Source organism: Magallana gigas, chromosome 5 (assembly GCF_963853765.1).
Source record: "Magallana gigas chromosome 5, xbMagGiga1.1, whole genome shotgun sequence".
Lineage (NCBI taxonomy): Eukaryota > Metazoa > Mollusca > Bivalvia > Ostreida > Ostreidae > Magallana > Magallana gigas.
This window is the reverse complement of record NC_088857.1, coordinates 33,706,150-33,727,829: the sequence shown is the minus strand read 5'-3', so window position 1 is coordinate 33,727,829 and position 21,680 is coordinate 33,706,150. Positions and strand designations below refer to the sequence as shown.

Below are 21,680 nucleotides of genomic sequence, written 5' to 3'. Positions count from 1 at the left end.
ATTGCCCATTCCAATCAAATTTATATGGACACAAGAAAATGTTGCTTTCATTATTTGTAGTAAGTAGTAATTATGTTCTTTAAGAACATACAGCATTTGAATTCCCCTGATATTTAACAAGATATGTGAAATGTGACATAGTCTGATTTGAAACAATCATAACACATTAGAGATATATGTTAACATTTGCGTAAGTATTGCAAAGTATTGCAATATATATTTTTTTATTTCCCATACTTTCATTTGAGAAAATACTGTTGTTTAATCAAAAAAAACATATGGATTTGTAATTTAAGGAATTAATGTGAATTACGATACAAAGAAGACCATTTAACTATGTCTCAAAAAAGTATTTCCTCCGAGTTTCAACATTACAAAAACTTAAGAATCTCTTCGTAAAAGGTATAAAAATGAAAGCAGATGCATAATTCTTTGTTGAATTTAATAAGTAAGTTTAAAAAAAGAATAAATAAAATAGTTTTTTTATAAGACGACATTTTTTTCTTTTTACCTTACAGATACTATGTGTAAAATGGACTATTTTAGAATTGATAGTCAATTTTCCATTGAACTATGGTTTTTAATCGGATAGTTACTCTATCTGCATCAAGTATTATTACTTGAAACACTATTTTGAATGCTACAATAAAAATTTATTTTACATTATGTATAGTATTACATGAAGTTACGTAATTCACTTCTAAAATTACACTGGATTTGTTGAATATGTCTGAAAAATATAATTTATATATATATATTTATATATATATATATATATATATATATATATATATATATATATATATATATATATATATATATATATATATATATTATTTTCCAGAGCTCTTATATGTGTTTTCTGGTCATTCAGATATTGCTCTTTCCAAATTTATACATTTCCTGCGATATCTGTATTGAGCCGTTTTTTTAAAAATTTTGGGGCACTTTAACTGACTTTGGATGTAATATGCAACTTGAGTTACGTATCCACAATAAATCTGTTCCCTCGAGAAGAAAAAGAAATCTGGTTCGAATCTATCTAAAACAAAAAGACACCATGTAATTAAATATGGAACATAAGTGGTTCTCATTTTCTACATGTAAAATGTAGATGGATTACGATGGTAACTTAGTATTGATAAATGTTTTCACTAGCTTTCTTTCAAACACCCACGTATCCAATGATAAAAGGATAATGCACTACAAACCTACTTAAAAATCACATATTGATTAACTTAAAATATGTAATAAGGCGGGTGATTTTCAGCTCTCTTTCTTTGAGCAGGTGGCGGATCTATGTGGTGACAGAGGGGCGGATGGGGAGGCAACTTTTTGGTCGGCGTCGGGCTCGTGATGGTGTAGGACCACATCCTCGTGTTCCTTCTCTGAGATCCAGGCCATGTAGCAGTTCCAGCCAATAGACACAATGTTAACTACCAAAATTCTGCAACAAAACCAAAATTCCAATCAGACATTCCACAAAGCGAAAAAAGCTAACAAATGTACAGAATAGTGCTGATTCTGTATTTTAACATCCAATTAGTTCTTGGAATGTTATGACTAATTTTTTTTCAGAACTAAATACTAGTAAAACATATTAGTAAAATTTTACAGAAAATTCTTAATTTGTATATATAGTATTCTTTTCGGGAATACTACTGTATACAGTGTTATATTTGCCCCGTGTTATTTTCGCCCTTTTACACTTGCAAACAATTTCGCCCCGTCTTGAATTCGCCCAACCAAAGTTGTTTTAAAAAAGGGATAATTTGAGACATTGGAATTCGCCTAGTCTTATATTCTCACACTGACAACAAGGGCGAAAGAGGCGAAAATAAAACGGGAGCAAAAATTTCCCTGTATACAGATTTTTCGGAGATTTACGGAGAGAGACGACCGTCTGGTTGAATGAGACTACAATTTTTTCTTTCATCTCCTAAAGGTTAAGACAGACACCACTACAGGTGATTGCGCAATAAATTACAAACACCAATCCAAGTAATTACGCAATAAATTACATTTTCTAGACGCGCGTGCATACAAAACGGGAATAACCTGAAAGGGCACGAACTGAGCGATATCCGCGTTTATATAACATATTTACAAGGATGACCCATCAAAGCCAGAAAATTATAGACCTGTATGACAGACCTATCATTTTATTAAGTTTCTTTGGAAAAGTACTTATATTACACTTATATATGCATTGAAAAGAAAGTCAATATCTTATTTCTGCAGTTTTTAACACAAATTCCTATCAACAGTAATAAAAAGAAATAATTTAATATGCATTTGTAGATTTCAAACAAGTTTTCGATACAGTGTGAATGGGCTCTGGCATAAACTTCTTAATAGTGGAATTAATGGTTTATGCTTTACATATAATATACATGTACAAAACATGTACAAAGGAATAAAATCAAAATATGCATTGGTGTTTTTCATCTATTTTTTTTTAATTGTAAAGTTGGTATACGACAATGAGAAAATTTATCCCCATTTTTGTTTTCGTTATATATATTAATGATCTAGAAGATTATTTGTTAGATAGAAACCTAACTGGTCCGTCTACAATTACGGAGGGAATTAAAATGAAAATGCGGACACGTGAATATATGTGCCTTAGAGGGAACCTAATACGACACAATGCCAACGACTCCGTTGCATGCGCTCGCCTGGCCCCGGGGCCATAAAGGTTAGACGCGCTCAGTTTTGATCTCATTCTCACTTTATATAGTGGAAAAATGAGAATGAGATCAAAAGTGAGCTCGTCTAATTTTATGGCCCGGGGCAAGGTCACATGTTCTTCTTCAACAAGGGGACGTTTTTCGTCTGAAACCCACTACCAGTCTCGTGGGCCAACTCATTAAACAATTAACAACAATGAGGTTCACTTTTTACGTCAAATGCGGTCTTAAACCCCGTCAAAGGAACCCCACGGCCAATCTTACAACCGTTTACTGACAGTGGTTCAGCTCCCTGAATATTTTCTCCGTTCTCAGGAATAATTCATGCCATATTCTGATTAGATTTTCACCAATTTCTCATTGGTGGATTGAGAAAATTAAATATGAAAACGATTAAGTTTAATTTATTACATTTTCTTTTTTTATTTACATGATTTCAGTGTTAAATTCAATTCGATGTCAAAGGCCGAAGAAATTTTACTCATAATTTCAATTAATAACAAAACCATGTCCATGTAAATATGGAACATACTAAGGGGTGAAACGGAACAGCATTTTTACAGATATATATAACAGTCGAGATATTTATAACTTTAATATAAATTTCTGTTTTCAAGTTTATATCCATAAAATGGCGAACAGATATGAATTCCGCCAGAATATTGGATCAAGTTCCAAGGTCCCCAGAAGATACGTTTACAATTTTATAATTCAGCATATAAGAAGACTGATGTTTGCACGATTTCTCTCCTTAATCTTACAAGTATTTTTACCATATTTTTTTTACATTATACTTTGGTCCAAGTTTCTGCTTTCATCACTTTTTGTTTAATATTTCAATAAACATAAATACCTTTGTGCGCAAACTACGTTTTTTCACTTGAATGAAAAATGTCCATATTATATGTTTTGAAACGCCCCCTCTACCGCTTCAGATTTTGATAGATTTTTACAACTTTAAATATACACTACCTTAGGATGCTTCCACATAAGATGCAGCTTTGCTGGACAAATGGTTCTTGAGAAGATTTAAAAAAAAAATTCTCAAAAATTTTCAATAATTTCTTATTATTTCCCTTTGGAAAAGGGCGTGGTCCTTAATTTTCACAACTTTGAATCCCTTTTGACTAAGGGTGCTTTGTGCTAAGTTTGTTTGAAATTGGCCCAGTAGTTTTTGAGAAGATGTTGAAAATGTCAAAAGTTTACGGACAGACAGACGACAGACAAAATGCGATCAGAAAAGCTCACTTGAGCTTTCAGCTCAGGTGAGCTAAAAATGCAAAGTCTACGGGCATTGCAGCAGACATGAACACAACCTAATAATAACGTTAAAAAATTGCGCGATGTGTTCCAAGTAATTCCGAATGTAGGAAAGATGTAAACATCTCCCATTTTAAATCTCAAAACTTGTTTTCGTTCATGATAGTTTTTCCGGGTAAAAATAGATGAAAAGTCAATGAAGAAATCTTGGTTTTTTCCCCTTGTATCGATTTTATTTGTACTTCTTTGACAGGTGTGTGTATTTCATTAAAATTCGTCAAAAAGTGAGAAGCAGTAACCTGGGAGACTATAGTGTAAACAAAGCTTTAAGGCTGCATGATCACGATTTTGGTCCCAGTTTATTTTTCTATTTTTATTGTTTACAATGCTTTAGAAAGTCATTTCTAATGATAAACCAAAATTCGAGCGTCAGTCGTAGAGTTATAAGCAAGACATAGAGCTCACAATTCTTTGTCTTGTAAACAAGGCTTGTGTACTGTTTTTGTTTCCATTTGTTTAATTTACCGGTATAAAAAAACATAGGTAATTTAAGAGGAATCACCTTTGTGAGATCACCTTTATAATATTATATGAAAATCATAGTTAATGATCTTGGATGTACATGGATACTACTTTGACACAATATCGTATAACTATATCATGCTAAAAAATTGTTTGACAATCATATGTTCATTTCATACGGTATTATAAGATACACTGTTTATCAATACAATAATATAAATAGAGAATAATACATGTCAAAATCTGTATCACATCCCATATCAACCTGAGACTCCAATATCAGCCTGAGGACCGAAGACCAGAGGGCTGATATTGGTCAAGGATTGATTCGATTAATAATATAGTATTATATCATTTAACAACAATCAGATCTATGTAGCAGGTTTGAATGAGGCAGGAGATATTTTTAGCATCCTCAATAATGGAGATAAGGCTCTGCATCTGAAGCTACCTCTGTGATTCATTTAACTTATTCTAAATCAAATATGCTATTTTCTATAAAACATTTGTTCAAAAAACTAAATCTCATCCAGCATCCGAAACCTACGGCTCAGATTCAGCATCCATCCTTGTCATAAGTATCATAAGACGCACTATCCATGCAAGCAAGTTTATTGAAGTTAGGACCACTTAGTAATAACTAAGATATATTTTTAGCATCCTTGATAATGGAGATTAGGCTCTGCTGAATCTACCTCTGCGATGCATGTATTTTATAACTAAATCAACTATGCAAGTTTGAAATAGTACTTTTATCTATTAAACATGTGACCTGTTCCAAAAAAGTTTACCTCAACCAGCATCCGAATCCTGTGGCTCAGATTCAGCATACAACCCTGTCAGGTGCAGCAGTATCATAAGACGCATCGTCCTTGCAGTTTATTGAAGAAAGATCCAGTAATATTTAAGATATACTCATCAGAGGGGACCTAATCTATAAACTTTAACCAGCTCTAAAAACCACAACTTCATCCAGCATTTGAAACCTATGGCTCAGATTCAGCATTCAAGCCTGTCAGGTGCATCAGTATCATAAGACACATCATCCATGAATGTTTGGTGAAGTTAGGACCGGTAATAACTAAGATATACTCATCAGACGGGAAGCTGCTCTATCAAATTTAACCAGCTCTTAAAACCTTAACCTCATCCAGCATCTGAAACCTTTGGCTCAGATTCAGCATTCAAGCCTGTTCGGTGCATCGGTATCATAAGACGCAACATCCATACAAGTTTGGTAAGACCAGAAGTAACTTAGAAATGGCTATCAAAGGGCACCTGCACCAAAAACTTTAAATAGCTCCAAAAACCTTAACCTCCTCAAGCATCTTAAATTCACGGCCAAAATTCAGCATCACGGTATTTTAAGTCCATAAGTAGGTCCAGGTGCATCATCCATGCAAGTTTAGTAAAGATAGTAATAACTTAGTAATAACTAGGGATGTCAACGAGTATTCGAGTAATCGACTATCGCTCGGTCACACCGATCATCGAATAAAATTTCTTAGTCGATTACTCGTAATTAAATGAATAGAATTTAAAAATATTATTATTTTTTTCTTAACACGGCAGTCTTTTTTGGCTACGAATGTAAAAAAAAAAAGCAGTTTTCTTTTCTCGACATGTTTAATCCGTAAGTTAAACTCTTTTCCATCGGTGTCCCTGGTGTATTCTTATAGCGGCTACTAATTGATCTCTTTTGATTTAAATGGGCAGACATGTACTTAAGAACAATTTGTGTTTCCACTAATCAGTTATTTATTGGATTAGATGTTTTCATAATCAAAAATTTAATCATCAATGATTTTGTCAAGGCGTTTGTTTTTATAATCATTAATCTTTGATTATGATTAGACACGGACAATTATTAAATTAACATTAAACAGGTCATATTTGATTTGCCTATTAAGATGATATGGAGCTCAATTATGTGAAAGCGTCACAAGAAAAAAAGGAAAAGCCAGGAGATTTTCTAAAGGATATTTAAATAAAATACCTTTCAATTTATTTTATTAATCGATTAATCGACTAAGCCAACCGAGTTAAATTGACATCCCTCGTAATAACAGTTAATAACTTGGAAACAGGACCTGCAACAAAAACCTTAACCAGGTCCGAACACCGACGGTATAGCATTAGCTCCCCCAGACTTCGTCTCGGTGAGCTAAAAATCTTTTTTCAAGCTGACTTTTGTAATAAGCATAGATAAACAGTTCCTAGCTTTTATCAAATTTAATTAAGGTCTAAAATTTCAAAATTCAAAAGTTCAACAAAAACATCACGTAAGCTTTGTTTACATAACAAGAAATTGTGAGCTCTGTTTATCGCTTATAATACGACGACTGATACTCAAACGTTGGTTAAGTATTAGAAATGCCTTTCTAAAGCATTCTAAACATTGAAAACGGAAACATTATATTTGGCTGGACGCACGTGGCCAATTTTAGTCCATCTCCTTCAGAATAAGCGCTTTGTATTGAGATATATATAGGACAATGGTTATAGGGCGGGGCGTACAAGGCGTTACATACCCCCACTTAAAGCAATAAAAAAGAACTTGTTCGAATGTTAATAAAAAATGTTTTCTTCGCACGTATATACATTGTTTATGCTATAAATTTTCACGATGCATGTTAATAACGTGTTTTCATTCTAAAAACACACGAAGTATAAGTTTCCAAATTAAGCCACACGACGTTTTGGGCCGAAATCTTGGCCATTTACAGTGATAAATTGCAATATTTTGGTATGAATGGGTCTAGACTCCATCTTAAGAGTACTTTTATTAAAAAGATAAGTTTTCATTCTTTTTTATCATTAATTTATTAAAGTGGAATCTAGACCCATTATGGGTCAAAATTAATTTTTTTCACAAAACTTCAAAAAATTTATTTATAATTGTCAAACTATAGAAGTTATTCACACTGATCGGTATGTGTCAACGTAGCTCAGTGTGATAGGCGGGGGACTTTAAACAGTTTCTCCTGGCTGAGAGGGTGTTCGAATTATCTGGGAATTTTTGTTTTTAAAATTCTGCGCATTTGTTTCCTTTTAGGTATAACATTGTTTTTCGAAAATTTTATGTAATAGATATAAAATTATTTTGGAAAAATTTTAGACTCTCCAGATAACGACAAGTTCCTGCCAATTCAAATAACGTTTAGTAAACAATAGCACAGTTGAAGATTGTTTGAGATCACGTTGAAATGTAAGAAAATAATCATACAAATGAAAACAATAAAAGTATTGTTAATGGCCAGATGATGCAGTTCTATATTATAAATGTACTGATGCACACCTTCAAATGTGAGATTCCTTTACAGGAGTGCTACATGAGTCGTTTAAATGTCCTAGGTGCGGGGGATTCGACAGGCATTGTACGCTCTTCTCCTTTCATCTAGAATATTAGTTATTTTTACTTGCTAAATAATAGTTTACGACTGAGACAATCATCTCTAAAGTAAATCTGATGGTGATTTGATGACTGTAAAACCTTACTTATATCGTTTTAGGAACGAGTGAAATCATACAATCATATGCCTTCTGCATTAAACCTTTGATTCCTTTGGGATAGAGAAATTATTGTTAGAGTGCACACAACCCGTAACCTCATAAAAAAATTATCAAACGAGTTTACAAGCACTTCTTGGTTAATGTGTCCGCAATAAGTAAGATAGCAGTGAATAGTCAGTGCATAACAACAGAGGAGTTGTAGCCCGTTCGCCAGCAAAAGTATAGAAAAGAATAATTTTGATAGCTACTGTGGTTTCATTAATATTTGCTGGCATCAATTTATGTGGATATAGTAAAAATCTCAGTTTCAAGACTACGTAAATTCGTGGTCAATGCTGTATGTCGCAAAATATTGCACTTCGGTGAAGTTTCATGGATGAAATCACAACGAAATCCACAAAATTTAGTATTCAACGAATATTGATGAAACCAGTGTAACAGTAGTTAGTTAGATCCTCAGCCCAAACAGATTTTATAGTATGTTAATAAAGACACGATTTTTATTAAAACTAGACTAAGTGAAAGATGGTCAATTTTTCAGACAAGACTCTACAAACTGAAGTCACAGTCGGTGTTGGCATGACGAACGATAACATACAAAACGGTCTCTTGATTTGCAAATGCCAAAGACAAATATTAATTACCGTTACATGTATTAACAATATATAGCATTGCAGGAATTAAGAATCCACAGTCGTATTATACAGTATCTGTATTTCGAAACATGCATTTTCATACAACAACTTTAAGTTGAATTTTTCTAAAAATTAAGAATAGAAATTATGAAATTGTGATTATTATATAGAGGTGAACAAACAAAGGTAAATATAAGAACTGTTTAATACAAGCCTCAAATGAATAATGAAGAGATTTTATATTAATAATGATAACAGATAAGGCATGAAAAGCACTTAAAAACGCAAAACAAAATATGCATAAAGCTATTGTACAAAGTGTGTCTAAAAACATCTAAAACATTTGTCTTGAAAAGCTTCTTTAACATTTTGAAAGCAAAATACAGTCAAACTTCGTTATCTCCTACTAGATGGGACTTTTCTTAAACTTCGACATATCCGAGTAATTAAGATATTGAGGGTAAAATAGTTTTAAAAAAATAAATGGTTGGGACTTACAAATCACTTTGACATATCCATTGTATTCGATATATCAGTGCTCAAGATATCGAGGTTAAACTGTTTGGGAAAATTGAATATTTCTTTTAAAAGAGACCAAATGAATTTTATTGACTGCATATGTCAGATGTTAGGAAATTTTATCCATCCATTTCTCAAAGGGACTTTAAAAGAATACTTATTAATAAAAAGATTCTATTTAACATTTTAAATAACATATCATGTCCCTACCCCTTGCAAACGAAATAAAATTAGAGCAATCATTAAATAGATTGTAGAGGAAATTTCGGAGAATGAACTTTAATTTCCATGTAACACCTGAATCTGACATGTTCAAAGAAGCTTTCAAAACATGATATGGAAACATAGTTCAAATACATCAAACATCTTGTCTCATATGAACATCTGGTTGATATTTACGATGGGAGGCCTCAGATTTCCAGGCAAGATAAACGTTCCAGAATAGAGCCACAAAATTTACAAATAGCACCCTGTAAAAAGAGGATGAAACTAAAAATCAGTGCCAAATCATAGTGCAGATGGGTCATTCTGGGTGATTGACAGGTCATCTCATGTTTACAGAAAAAACATGGACAACAAAGAATTTCTGGAAAATAACTCAGCTTGAGATTTCTATGAGTTTTTATACTTTTATACTAAAAAATGTCAATTGGCAATTTTGTTGGTTAAGAGACTGCTCTATTAATTAACACTAATTGAAATTTATTGACTGCAATGAATTGATTTCAAATGTGTTGATCATGTGTTCAGCAATGATTAAAAACTGTGGTCATCTAACCTGAAAATTAATAGCAGCTAGCTATTAAATTGTCACAGCTAACCAGATTTTGAAGCTTGGTGGATGCCAAATGGCTCTACATATTTGTTTGACAATATTGCCTATGAACTGCATATCTACTAATGTGCACAGCGATACTCTTGGACAAGAATGCCCTTCACTTGAAAGTAAGTATTTGTAAAACAAGAGGCCCACAGGCCTTGACGGTCATCCGAGTACCATAGCCCTTAGACTGTCATGTCAGAGTCTCATGTTTGAATTTTAAGCTATATTTTGAAGTTTAAACCCTAATCTGAGACTCCTCTGATTGTTATTCCACTCTTATTATTTGATTTTCAAAAACACTCATTCACGAAAATGGGGGTTTAGGTAAGGGGGTGGGGGGTCAATAGTCAAAGGAATTTCGGATTATTCATACCTTAGCTCCAGAGGCTAAAAATTGTAAACTTTTAGTAATAAGAGACTTGCAGGCCTTTAATGGTAAATCTTTTATAATATTCACATAGAGCAGTTTCATTATGATGCACATAAAAGTATGAAGTATACAATGCACAGGATATTAAAGTAGATTTCCTTAAATAGAACACATTTAACTCAATATTGCCAAGTGATAATTTACCATGTACTTTTCAAACAAAACAAAGTTAAAATTGTTAATAAATGAGACTCAGCAATTACCCTAAGTAAAAATATATGTGCATTATATGTATTTATCATCCCCCTCCCCCCCCCTTAATGGCCTAGGCGGTGAATTTCACAATTTAACATCAGGACATTATGAACATAATTAACAATGCATGACTTTATCTCCCACAACTGTGATAGTAGTAAGTACAGAAGAAAATATTAAATTAATTCATTTTCACTACGTAGCCATATTGGCCCTGCCAAAGGGCCTGAACCCTTGTCCAAGTGACCATGAATTTCACAATTTATGTAGAGGACTTTGTGGACATTTTTACTATGCAACTATCTTTGCCCTACCCTAGGGCCTGAACCACTGTCCCAGTGACCATGAATTTCACAATTTATGTAGAGGACTTTGTGGACATTTTTACTATGTGACTATATTGGCCCTACCCTATGGCCTGAACCTCTGTCCCAGAGGTCATGAACTTCACAATTAAGATAGAGGGCTTCATGGACGTTATAATCATGCATTTAGTTTTTCTCAAATAAATATGGGAGTAGAGTAGAAGACTTTTTAAGATTTAATATGGCCATATATGCACCATCTCAGGGTCTGAACCCCTGACCCAGGGGTTTCACAATTTTCATTGCTTCAGGGCTTCATGGTCATCATAATCTTTCATTTACTATTTTTTTCCAATGAGTAGGAATAAAGAAATAGATTTTTGTAAATTTGGTTAAATTTGCTTATTTGGCCCTACCAATGAGGCCCTATGGGTGGTAAGGTCATAACGTTCACAGTTTATATCCCTCTTATCCTAGAGATTCTTCTAACCCAAAATGGTAATAATTGGCCATGTTATTTTCAAGAAGTTAAGAATAAGAAGTTAAAAATGTAAAATTGTAAACAGATTATGGACAATGCACGACGATGGACGAAGACCAATTGCAATTGAGTGACCTAGGTGACCTAAAAATGTTTAATATTTTGCATTATGGTAAAATCTGAAAGCAAAAAAGTAACTAATATGTACAAGTACATGTGTACTTATGAAGCTCGATATATGTGTTTTAAAATTTAGGTAGGGAAGCTAGTTTTTTGTGTCAAAAATAAATCTGCAAACATTAAGTACCACCTTTTTTTTTTATTTTGATCATTTTCACATTCAGAGAAAAAGTTCACTGCCAATATCTTGCACAATAATTTTTTGATGACTGTCTTCATTACCTGCATTGCAAGTTGGCTGGAATAGCCTTTTTCACACTATGAAATGCTCTGATCACAGTTCTGTGTTCAAGTCTCAGTTCAATTACATGTGTATTCAACACTCATGGGATTATTTTGGTATACAAAAAGTCAGATTAGCTTTTACATGTATCTATCAAAAATCAAGCTGTAGTTAGTTAAGGAACAGCATGCTTTTTAATAAGGAAATAGAGTTCTTTTACCATATTTAATTGTTTCATTCCACCCAAGAGTTGTAGCATTTTGTTGTGAGAAATAACTTAACCCAGTTGGTAAGCAATGAAAGGATAACACTATTGCAGATAGGAGGAAAAACAGATAATGCTCAATATATGATTTTGTAGATATTTATTGTAAAGGAGATTGGTAGTAAACAATATTTCACTGCTCTTTTCCTTAGAGCAAAAATGACCACAATTAATGATAAAACAGTAGTTCTTCATGTTGTTTCAAGTTATTATAATAGATTCCTTGAAATTTTTTTTGTTCTTTAGTGATATTAATGAAACAATAGCCTTTGGTGATTTATGGGGAAGCAATCAAACAATTTTTTAATGGTGGCCTGATTTAATGGCATGACCAAAAACTTATATTTAGTATCCCATTTAATATTAGTTGCTTTTCCTGTAAATGTTGTGTTTGTAAGTTATTTATATTATTTATATACACTTTATGTACGGTAAGTACTATAGCAAAATCTTTATTATTGGTTACATTTCATGATCTTTCAAAAGAGAGATTTCCTTCTGTTTGAGTGCTAGCTACATGTAGTACAACAGTTTTTAAAATGTGAAAATGAAATAAGGTTTACATAATGTGTAGCTTTTCCAATGGCATATACTAAATCAGTAACACAACTTTGTTTAAAAAGCAATGCTTTTTTTAGGCACCGCTGCATCAGGTCAAATGCTGTTGCATTTATTCCATTTCACTGCTACTGGTATATTGAAAAGTGTAATTACTAAATTTTTAGTTAAAACATTAATTAAAATTGACTTATTCCCATTTGCATAACTTGCAATGAAATTAAAAAATAAAATACCTGTCTGTTGCATTAAATTCTATTTATGGTCCGAGAGACTAAATATTTATTTTCTTTGGCTTTGCTAATCATTATTTAAAAGCTATTAATATCAATCAAACAATGCAGATTTAGACACATTTAGTTGATAATTTTAAAGACTTTAGCCTAATAAACAAATTAGAACAGCTACTTCTGTTAGAATTATACAGTTAAAAGGGTTCTAATGAAATCTAAATCAGGGTAGACTTTACAAATGACTGTGCAAAAAAAAACCCCATAAAAACTATTAAAAATATGGAAAAGTTTATAGTAGTAAATGTATCTAATAGTTTGTTCATGCATCATATCTGAAGAAAAACTGTTGAAGATGTCTTAAGCAATCTTTTCTTTTTCAATTTGGTCTGTACTGTCCTAATTAATGCATGACTGTATACTTATACTCATTAAAAGTGTCATTATCATAACATAGCAAATTCTATTCAATTTTATTTTACAATTTTTTTTACAACAGGGCAGTGCAACAACATCAAACAAACAAATACATATTGAAAATATCAGTGCTCAAACTTACCTGTGTTGTAGAGGAACAAAGGTAAAATTTATTATCTGAGCAGCTGGCCATATCTGCAAAAACATCCATATATGTAAGACTTAAATACATACATCTTCTGTGAATTTCCAGGGTTCCAGAGGGAAAAGTTAGTTCAATAAAATTTATGTGAATAGTTAGAGCATTCTTAATTAGAGGATATAACATAGGTTTCATACAATTGCTTGATTTTATTTTTATTTGCGTAAAAATAATTCATTATCCAATACATGTATATGCCTCACAATACAGTAAAACACGGTAATAGCAAACACGCTTATAATGAATTGACGCTTACAGTGAAATGAATTTTATTCCCCGATACTTTTTTATTTGTTGTAAACTAGATGGATGTTACAAATTATGCTTAAAACAAAGTAAAACCACCCGTCCATGGCACTTTGTTATAAGTGCGTTTTACTGTAAATTGAGAAAGAGAGAGTTTTACCTTCCAGTTTGTTGTTATGACATCATAATAATCCTACAAAAGCACAATGACATGAAGAATGGAAAAAATCTTATGTGATTAAAATTTTTGACTTATTACATTACTTACATAACTACAAATAAAAAATAACATTACGTTATACTAGACAGTTTTGTTTAATGAGTGATCTTATCTAAAATTACACAAACCTTCTTGATTTTTTCTATAATTTCATGTACTGGGTCCTGTCTCATTACTCCCATGGTGAAAAGGAAAAATGGCAAGAATACAGGTGCAAAAGCTCCCTGGAAATCAACAGGTAAAATGTCAATTTCTAGTTTGGTACATTAACTATTGAAATTTACCATTCTCATTCAACTTTTAATTTAATTATACCAAAGTACTGATATGTGTAAAGGTCATGGTAGAATGTGAGCAAACTCAAAAATCCCCACATCTTCATTGGATGGCACTGCTACAGATAATGAATAGCAATATGTGCATTAATTAAATACAAAAAAAATGACAAAAAAATAGGCATAACTCCCAGAAAAATTATCAAATCAAAACTTCCCGAAAAAATTTCTTATCATTATCATATAAAGAATATAAGTTCAATTTGTCAAATAATAACAATGCACAGGGCACACGGCAATAAACAAGAAACAGGCAAAAGAAGAGTTAGATAGAATTTAACTTTTCAAAATCTCACTTGAATTTTACTTTTGCTTTGAAAAGCAAAAACAAATTGTTTTCTTTTAACTGGTATGTATACTTGGCAATGACTCAAATATTTCTGTAATAAATAATTGATGAATAGTGCTCAATAGATTGGGAGTTAATAATTTTTTTATGTATATCCATATATAAATATATATGTGGTAAAATTCTATTGATTTTCCTTTACAGTGCTATAATGAAGGATGACTAAGCACCACAGCTGTGTATCCGTGATGATTATAAAAAAAAAACATTCATGTATACAGATTCCTCTGCTAACCCCTATGGATACTTAATTTGAAAATGAAAGAACATGCATATTCATCAATATATCCATTTGGCATTTTTAGAGTAGGGTTTTAAATCTGTTAAAGAAATCTGTGAAGCATCATTTTTAACTGCCTATAAGGATTCAGACCAAATAATCAAATAATGGATGATTCATGTTTGTGCACATCCTGTTAAATATTTCATTACTTTTGGATTTGGCTGGGGGCTGTGAAAAGTCATTGAACAAATGATGATATCTGTTCCAAATTATGAACATCTAATACGTGTCACAACATCTTGGTTTTAAATTCACACTGAAAGTCTCAATGTTCAGGAATGACATACATGTACATGTACTGGCTTCCATGCAATTATGATGTGTACCAGTCACTCTCTGATATGAGTTATCAGTATGCATTTAAAGAATTATAATACATAGAATTAAAGTGTTTTAATATCATAGAAATACAATATTTTCATGAGGTATACCCATAGAGATTATAGCTATATTTTCCACAGTATACACCTTGTATCTCTTTTAATAGTAACTTATTAACCGATTTCACAAAATAAACATGTACTTCTGACAGCATCTGGTAAAAAGCAAACAAATCAAATTTATTTGAGGTACACAGTAAAAATAATGTTACAGAATTATACCAGTACAAAAATTTTACATGTAGTAGCAATTAATATCTATAAAAATATAAAAAATAATATATTAGTGAATATTATGTTTGCATACCTGGTCTGCTATCATCATTTTCATTGGTGCATACTTGGTTTTGCCAAATATCTTGTCTATAGAATAGTACCATCCCCTGAACATTGGACCCTGAAAATTATGTAAAATGAATTTATTGTATGGACAAAATCACAAAATATTTCATCCCTGCATCCATAACATATAAACCAATCAAACTGTGTGACCTAGCTGTGGCCAAACTAGCTCAATACAAATGATGAAATTGTAAGTCACTTTAGAACAACACTGTATACATGTAGCAAAGGAACTGGACAGAATTGTAGATAATGTTTATCACTATTTAGGATTCTAGGCCAGTGGTCTGCTACTGTCCAAGGATGGTAATTTAAATAATATAAATCAGATGGTAAATAAATCAGGATAACATCATCAAACCTTCCTTAGAATATATCGCTTATTCCTAAATACGGTACATAATAAACTTTGAATATTTTTGTGTAATTTTCAGCTCTGGTCTTCACAGATGAGCCCTTCAAACCTCATCCTGAGGTCCCTTCATATTTTGAGCAGGCTATATTCATGTAATCTTTCGTTTTAACCAAATGCCAAAAGTCAAGATCGCTCTCCCCGACATTTGGTTTCTCTCCTTGTTCTCAACTGTTGAAATGACTCTTATATGATATATAGAGAATAATACATGGCAAAATCTGTATCACATCCCATATCAACCCAAGAATACAATATCAGCCCGAGGGCCAAAGGCCAGAGGGCGGATATTGGTCGAGGGTTGATATGGCATGTGATACAGATTTTGACATGTATTGTTGTTTTTATTATACCTTTGAATTTAGATAGCTAGTTTACATTTTCACGTGGAAAAAAATTACAAATACTTTATCCCTATCTCCAAACTGCGTAATTTCAACGTTCAAATGTATTGTGACGTCATCTATAATGAAGTGTTAAGATCATGACGTCATTGTTTCGACTTCAGATATGCACAGAAAAAGAGAATAAGATCCGATGTAATCTGAATTAAAAATGGAAAGATGTTCCGGAAAGGTGTAATAAAGGGTGAAATAAAGGGTGATGATACGGGGAGTGTGATAAAGGTGCGTGCTTATGTTCACATCAAGGGTGCAAAAACCCTGTATTTAATACCAAGTACACTGTATATAATAAATATGTTCATTACCCCTTTCACTTGCAATTTACCTTTAATCTTGAGAAAATAAAAGGTTAGGTATAATATATGGTGTAATTTTTCACACAAAAGATTGAAATTACTTTGTGCATTTGATAAAATACTTTTTTAAAAAACCCTCAAATTATAGGCACTGGGGTTTAGTACTTTGAAGTACTAATACAGTTGAAACAACTTAACTGAAAGAAATCTCCGTAATTTTGTAACCTATCGTATTTTGAATCTTTTTGTGGAATCTAGTATAATTTCATTTAGTTTAGCATTAATACAATATTGATCCAAACTAGCCATATTAAACAGAACTTCACACAGTCGAGTTTCCTTTGATGCTCTTTCACTCTTTTAATCATAATAATGGCAGTGTATATTCTGTCTTCTCCAAAGACAAATATTGACTCTACCTATGTAAAAATATATTATTTCAATTTTTTTTTAATTATTCGTAAGAATTTTGCCTTCTTCTTTAGTAAATTTAATCTTGGTGAATGACTATTGAGGACATTTGCTGAAGTCATAACACAGTTCATACATGCAACAACCAGAACTTTTAATTTCTGTGCATTGCCAACTCTTGCGACAGGTGCAAAAACTGGATTCCACAATACTTGAAAAATTTAATTTCAGTACATTTAATTACAATGAGAAACCTATGTCATATCCTCTGTTACAGCTTTTAAGGGATTTTAAATTTTATTCATGAAAACATATATTTCTGAAATTTGTATTTTAATCAATTTCTTCTAATTTAATCTTTGAGTGCGGCATCAGACACAGTGATGCATGTAATGTAACAAAACTAATAGTCATGTCATCGTACAGTGCATGTTGGTACATTAAGATGTTCAGCATCTGTGATCTGGAATATATTTACCAGTGCACGCTATTGAAGTCTAGCCGATTCAACTATCAAATACATGTATAATATGCAAAACAAATGAATATTGCACCAGCAGAATTCAATGAAATTTCACAATAGTTATCCTTTCAGATGCTATTACATCATTATTCCTTATCACATTGGCATATGGTTAAAAATGCTGACTCTGGATGCACTAATTTGGACAGACACGGGATGTAGGGGTTAAAGTCTTTTGTGTTAATTTCAACAAATTGATTGCTTGAGTGTTTTTTATCATACTTCTTCATACTAATCAGAATTTCAAAACATCAAACTTGGACCCCATTGTGTATCTATTCTTGTTGGGTAAAAGAAAACACACATAAAAACTTGCATACAATTTAAAGGTAGTCCTGAAACATGAAATTTTCCTTCAAACTTTTAACTCTGCCTCTCTGGCCAAAAGAGGCAATGGTATAAACAAACTTGAAAATTCTTCATACTAGCTTGCTTTAATCATGTTAATATCATTTTCGCAAATAACAGCTAGTCTTCACTTCTTCAGAGAATTATTTGTTCTATGTACTGGTTCATATGAAATTGGCCACCTTACCCCCTCCCCCCCCCCCCCCCCCCCCCATTGTGGCCTCTCTTGCTCTGACGCTTTAGTGAAGGTATATGAGCTATGAACTTTGAAAATATACGTCAAGTTATCTTACAAATTATAGTCTCAATTTTCTTAAGAAGGTTTTTTTTTCAATGTACATGTATTTTCTTTTAAAGGCATCTCTTTCTTATATGTTTCTTTAATATCGGGTCTGCCATAGATTACAATATGACTATACTAAAAATACTGATAAATATCCAACATTGACCATGTTGAATAGCCATGGAAAAATCACAACACAATACTCTCTATACAAAGGCTTCAAATTACTATTTGAATTTCAGAACTATTATTAATACTGGTACTATCATAATAAGTTTCAAATGTTGTTCCAAAATTGTAACAAAATCAGAGAAATAAGGGAAGGAGGCTGGATTACTTACCCCTATAAATACACCAAAGACTAGAAATCTCCCATTACGAACTACATCAAATTTATGTGTCCTCTCTACTACCAGTTGTGATATTGCATCTCCTGTGGCCATTAAGGTGCCTGTAAAGGAAACAAAAAATTAAAATCAGAATAAAATTAGACAACATTATAATGGTGACGTTCTCAAAAGGCCCCTCTTAAATAATGGACTTTAGGATACAAAGTATTTCAGAGGATTTTGCTTTGAACTTGACCTAAATTTGAAATTTTCCAGCTGGCAAACAACTTCTAATTCAATTTCATTCCCCTCACATACAGGCATTTTTGTTCAATCTGAGCAAGATTAAGCAAATGGGAAATAATCTCTGATTTTTGGTCTGAGATGACCTTGACCCTTGACCTACAAACATTATTCAAAGTCACTATACACCCTTTGACCATACACACTCTGTGAGTGAAGTATGAGCAAAATTGGATCAAGGGCAGAAGGGTCTATATTAAAAGACTTGCATACATGTGAAATTAAAAGAATTTTGAGGACTTTGTTCAACCTTCACAGCTGACATAAAAATAAGTACTAGATCTTTGCACACCCTTAATCTATCAGGCACTCTTAAGAATAGTTTAAGGCAGATATGACCAAAATGAAAAAAAAAATATGGTTTGGACAAATATCTTATAGAGGTTTGCTATAACCTTGACCTTTCTGATTCAAAATTGATTCAAGGTCACCAGAGATGACTTACCTAAAGACAGTCTAATGGTAAAGCCTGTCAGCAAGATTGAACTGAGCAGAACAAAAATTTGGTCCAAAAATTGGATATCAGCTTTTCGTGCTTTGACCTTGAAATATCTGACATATAGCCTTGGTTAAAGGTCACTGCAAACCCTTTACCGAGCAGCCCTCTTTAGTAAAGTAGGAGTCATATAGAGTGAAGGTAAAGAATATTTAGACAAAGAATTTTCAAAGAGCTGATTGTTGTAACCTTCACCAGGGTTCAAAATCACTGTACATCTTTCATCAAAAGAGACCCAGTGAATAAAGTATGAGTCAGATTGGACCAAGGGGAGAAAAAATATGCTTTGTACAAGTTATGTCGGATGGATGGATAGACAGATGTTTTGAAAGACTGCTCACTTTATAACATCCCAATAACAGGGCCTTAATTTAAAAACAAATGTTAAAAGAAAGTATCATATTTCTAAGCAAAACCAAACAAGGAGATACTTTATCATCATAGAAAGTTTTAATCTTGAATAATGCACGAGATCAGGGATGTTTAAATACACAATATTTTCATTGTCATGTTTTAACTACAAACACCGATTGTTTCATAACATCAGAACTAGACACATGAACAACCCTATACCATTTATCAGTAACCATGGTAACTATTTATAATTAGTCCTCCTGAGTTTTTTTTTTCAAGTTTTTAGTTTTCACTTTTTGTGCACATTTCATTCATATTATACAGTTGTTGGGTCAAGGGCAACAAAAGGCTGCGGGCAAAAGTTTGCGAGCCGGTCCAACAAATCAACTGTTGCCCGAAATACATGCAGTCAACAACTGTTTTGTTATACCTCTATTTGACGTCTCCAGTCAACATACTTTTTTAACAGTCGATTTTAACAGTTCCAATCCAACATTTCCAGTCCAACACTCAAAGTTCTGGACCTCCTTTGTTGTAACGAGTTTTGTAGTAACTGTTTTACAGGGGTATAACAATTTATATTATCATTCTCAATGTCATTCATTAAAGTTTTATAATGCAAAATCAAAATCTAATCGGTGGACATGATTATGGAAAAAATGCCTGCATGTCTGGGTACTTCTACAGTTAGGCTAGATAGAATGACTAATGTCCCACGGACCCGTTTTGTGACCTGAGCGTTGCCCGGTCACGGTAAGGCTATTGTTTCTATAGTAAGGCAAGACAAAAATGATTAATTATGGAACAAGTGTAAATGCAGTTAAAGGTTGTGCAAATATTTAGTTTTTTTTTAATGTATGAGAAATCATTAATTCAATTACTGTATGCCTGGTTGAAAAATTATTGACCAAACAGCGTTGAAAAAAGGATGCGCAGTGCTTAGACTTACCTGTGGTACATGACATCGTAATCAATGGATGCTTCTCCAAAACTCGAAAATAGCTCTTCAGAAGCTTAGACATTCTCTCAATTAGGACGTTTCAAAATAAATTTTCCATCACAGAACCGCAAGTCTGCTTATCTAACAACGTGGGCCAATATACTTCACGATCGCTACGACGTGATTTCACCAAATGAAAAAGTAAATTTATCGACTATAGTATTAGATCGGGCTCGACATCCTCCTAACGATCAGTGCACAAAGTCTTAGAGAACGTATCGCTCACATGGGAGAACAACAATTTCTTTGTAAAATTGCACCATCTTCCAAATATTTTAAAGGTTATTCCTTTTATTTCTTCTATAAATTTGAGCCCTACACTTTAGGGTCCTATTCTGATCCCTAGATATCATGGTTTGATTTGATGTGTAAAAGTTTCTGAATAACAGCCATAGTCAGGCATTGCTTTTTTATGACAAAGGGATAGGTCTAGTAATGGCATGCCAGAAAAGTAAACATTCACACATATATAGCTGTTACAATAATTTCTCACTTCTATTGTCCAACAATTATTTAATTTGCCTGGAGATTAAGTAAAGAAGATATCAAAGATTAGTGTTAGGAGGATTAACATTTTTGTCACATGAAAGCATCTCCGTTTGTTTGTTTGGTTATTTCCTTTTTTGTTGCAAACTAAATTGCGTAGTTAATTTGAGAGAAAAAAATTAAACTTAAGTTCTCATAGAAGCTTGTAAATTTTGAATTGATAACCAGATTGTTATAGATAAGTTTAGAAATCTTCGATTTAAAACTTTTAATGTAACAGATATAAATCGTTGCATTAATTTCAAAATTCTCTTTTTATGTCTTCTATTGTAATAGCCTATATCCTCAGCCTTTATATATCCTCAGAGTGCCTTTTTCAGTTTTTCCAGTACCCAAGACAATATAAAAAGTTTTCAGATCTTCGATGCTTAA

General features: G+C 32.5%; 1 protein-coding gene across 5 annotated transcripts; it reads right to left on the bottom strand.

Annotated features, from left to right (window-relative positions):
- Nucleotides 1-966: 966 nt before the first annotated feature.
- On the bottom strand, nucleotides 967-20,914 carry LOC105329911 (uncharacterized). 5 transcript variants are annotated; one of them, XM_034470159.2, is made up of 8 exons: nucleotides 20,712-20,914; nucleotides 18,622-18,731; nucleotides 15,569-15,658; nucleotides 14,043-14,138; nucleotides 13,855-13,887; nucleotides 13,389-13,441; nucleotides 1,212-1,447; nucleotides 967-1,042 (listed from the first exon to the last, which is right to left on the bottom strand). In XM_034470159.2, the coding sequence occupies exons 1-7, from the start codon at nucleotides 20,782-20,784 to the stop codon at nucleotides 1,267-1,269; spliced, it is 636 nt and encodes a 211-aa protein (XP_034326050.2). In that variant the 5' UTR covers nucleotides 20,785-20,914; the 3' UTR covers nucleotides 967-1,042; nucleotides 1,212-1,266. The 5 variants fall into 5 exon arrangements, with proteins under 5 accessions (XP_034326050.2, XP_034326045.2, XP_034326056.2 ...); XM_034470154.2 differs by having other exon boundaries at nucleotides 1,216-1,447; XM_034470165.2 differs by having other exon boundaries at nucleotides 978-1,038.
- Between the last annotated feature and the right edge of the window lie 766 nt (nucleotides 20,915-21,680).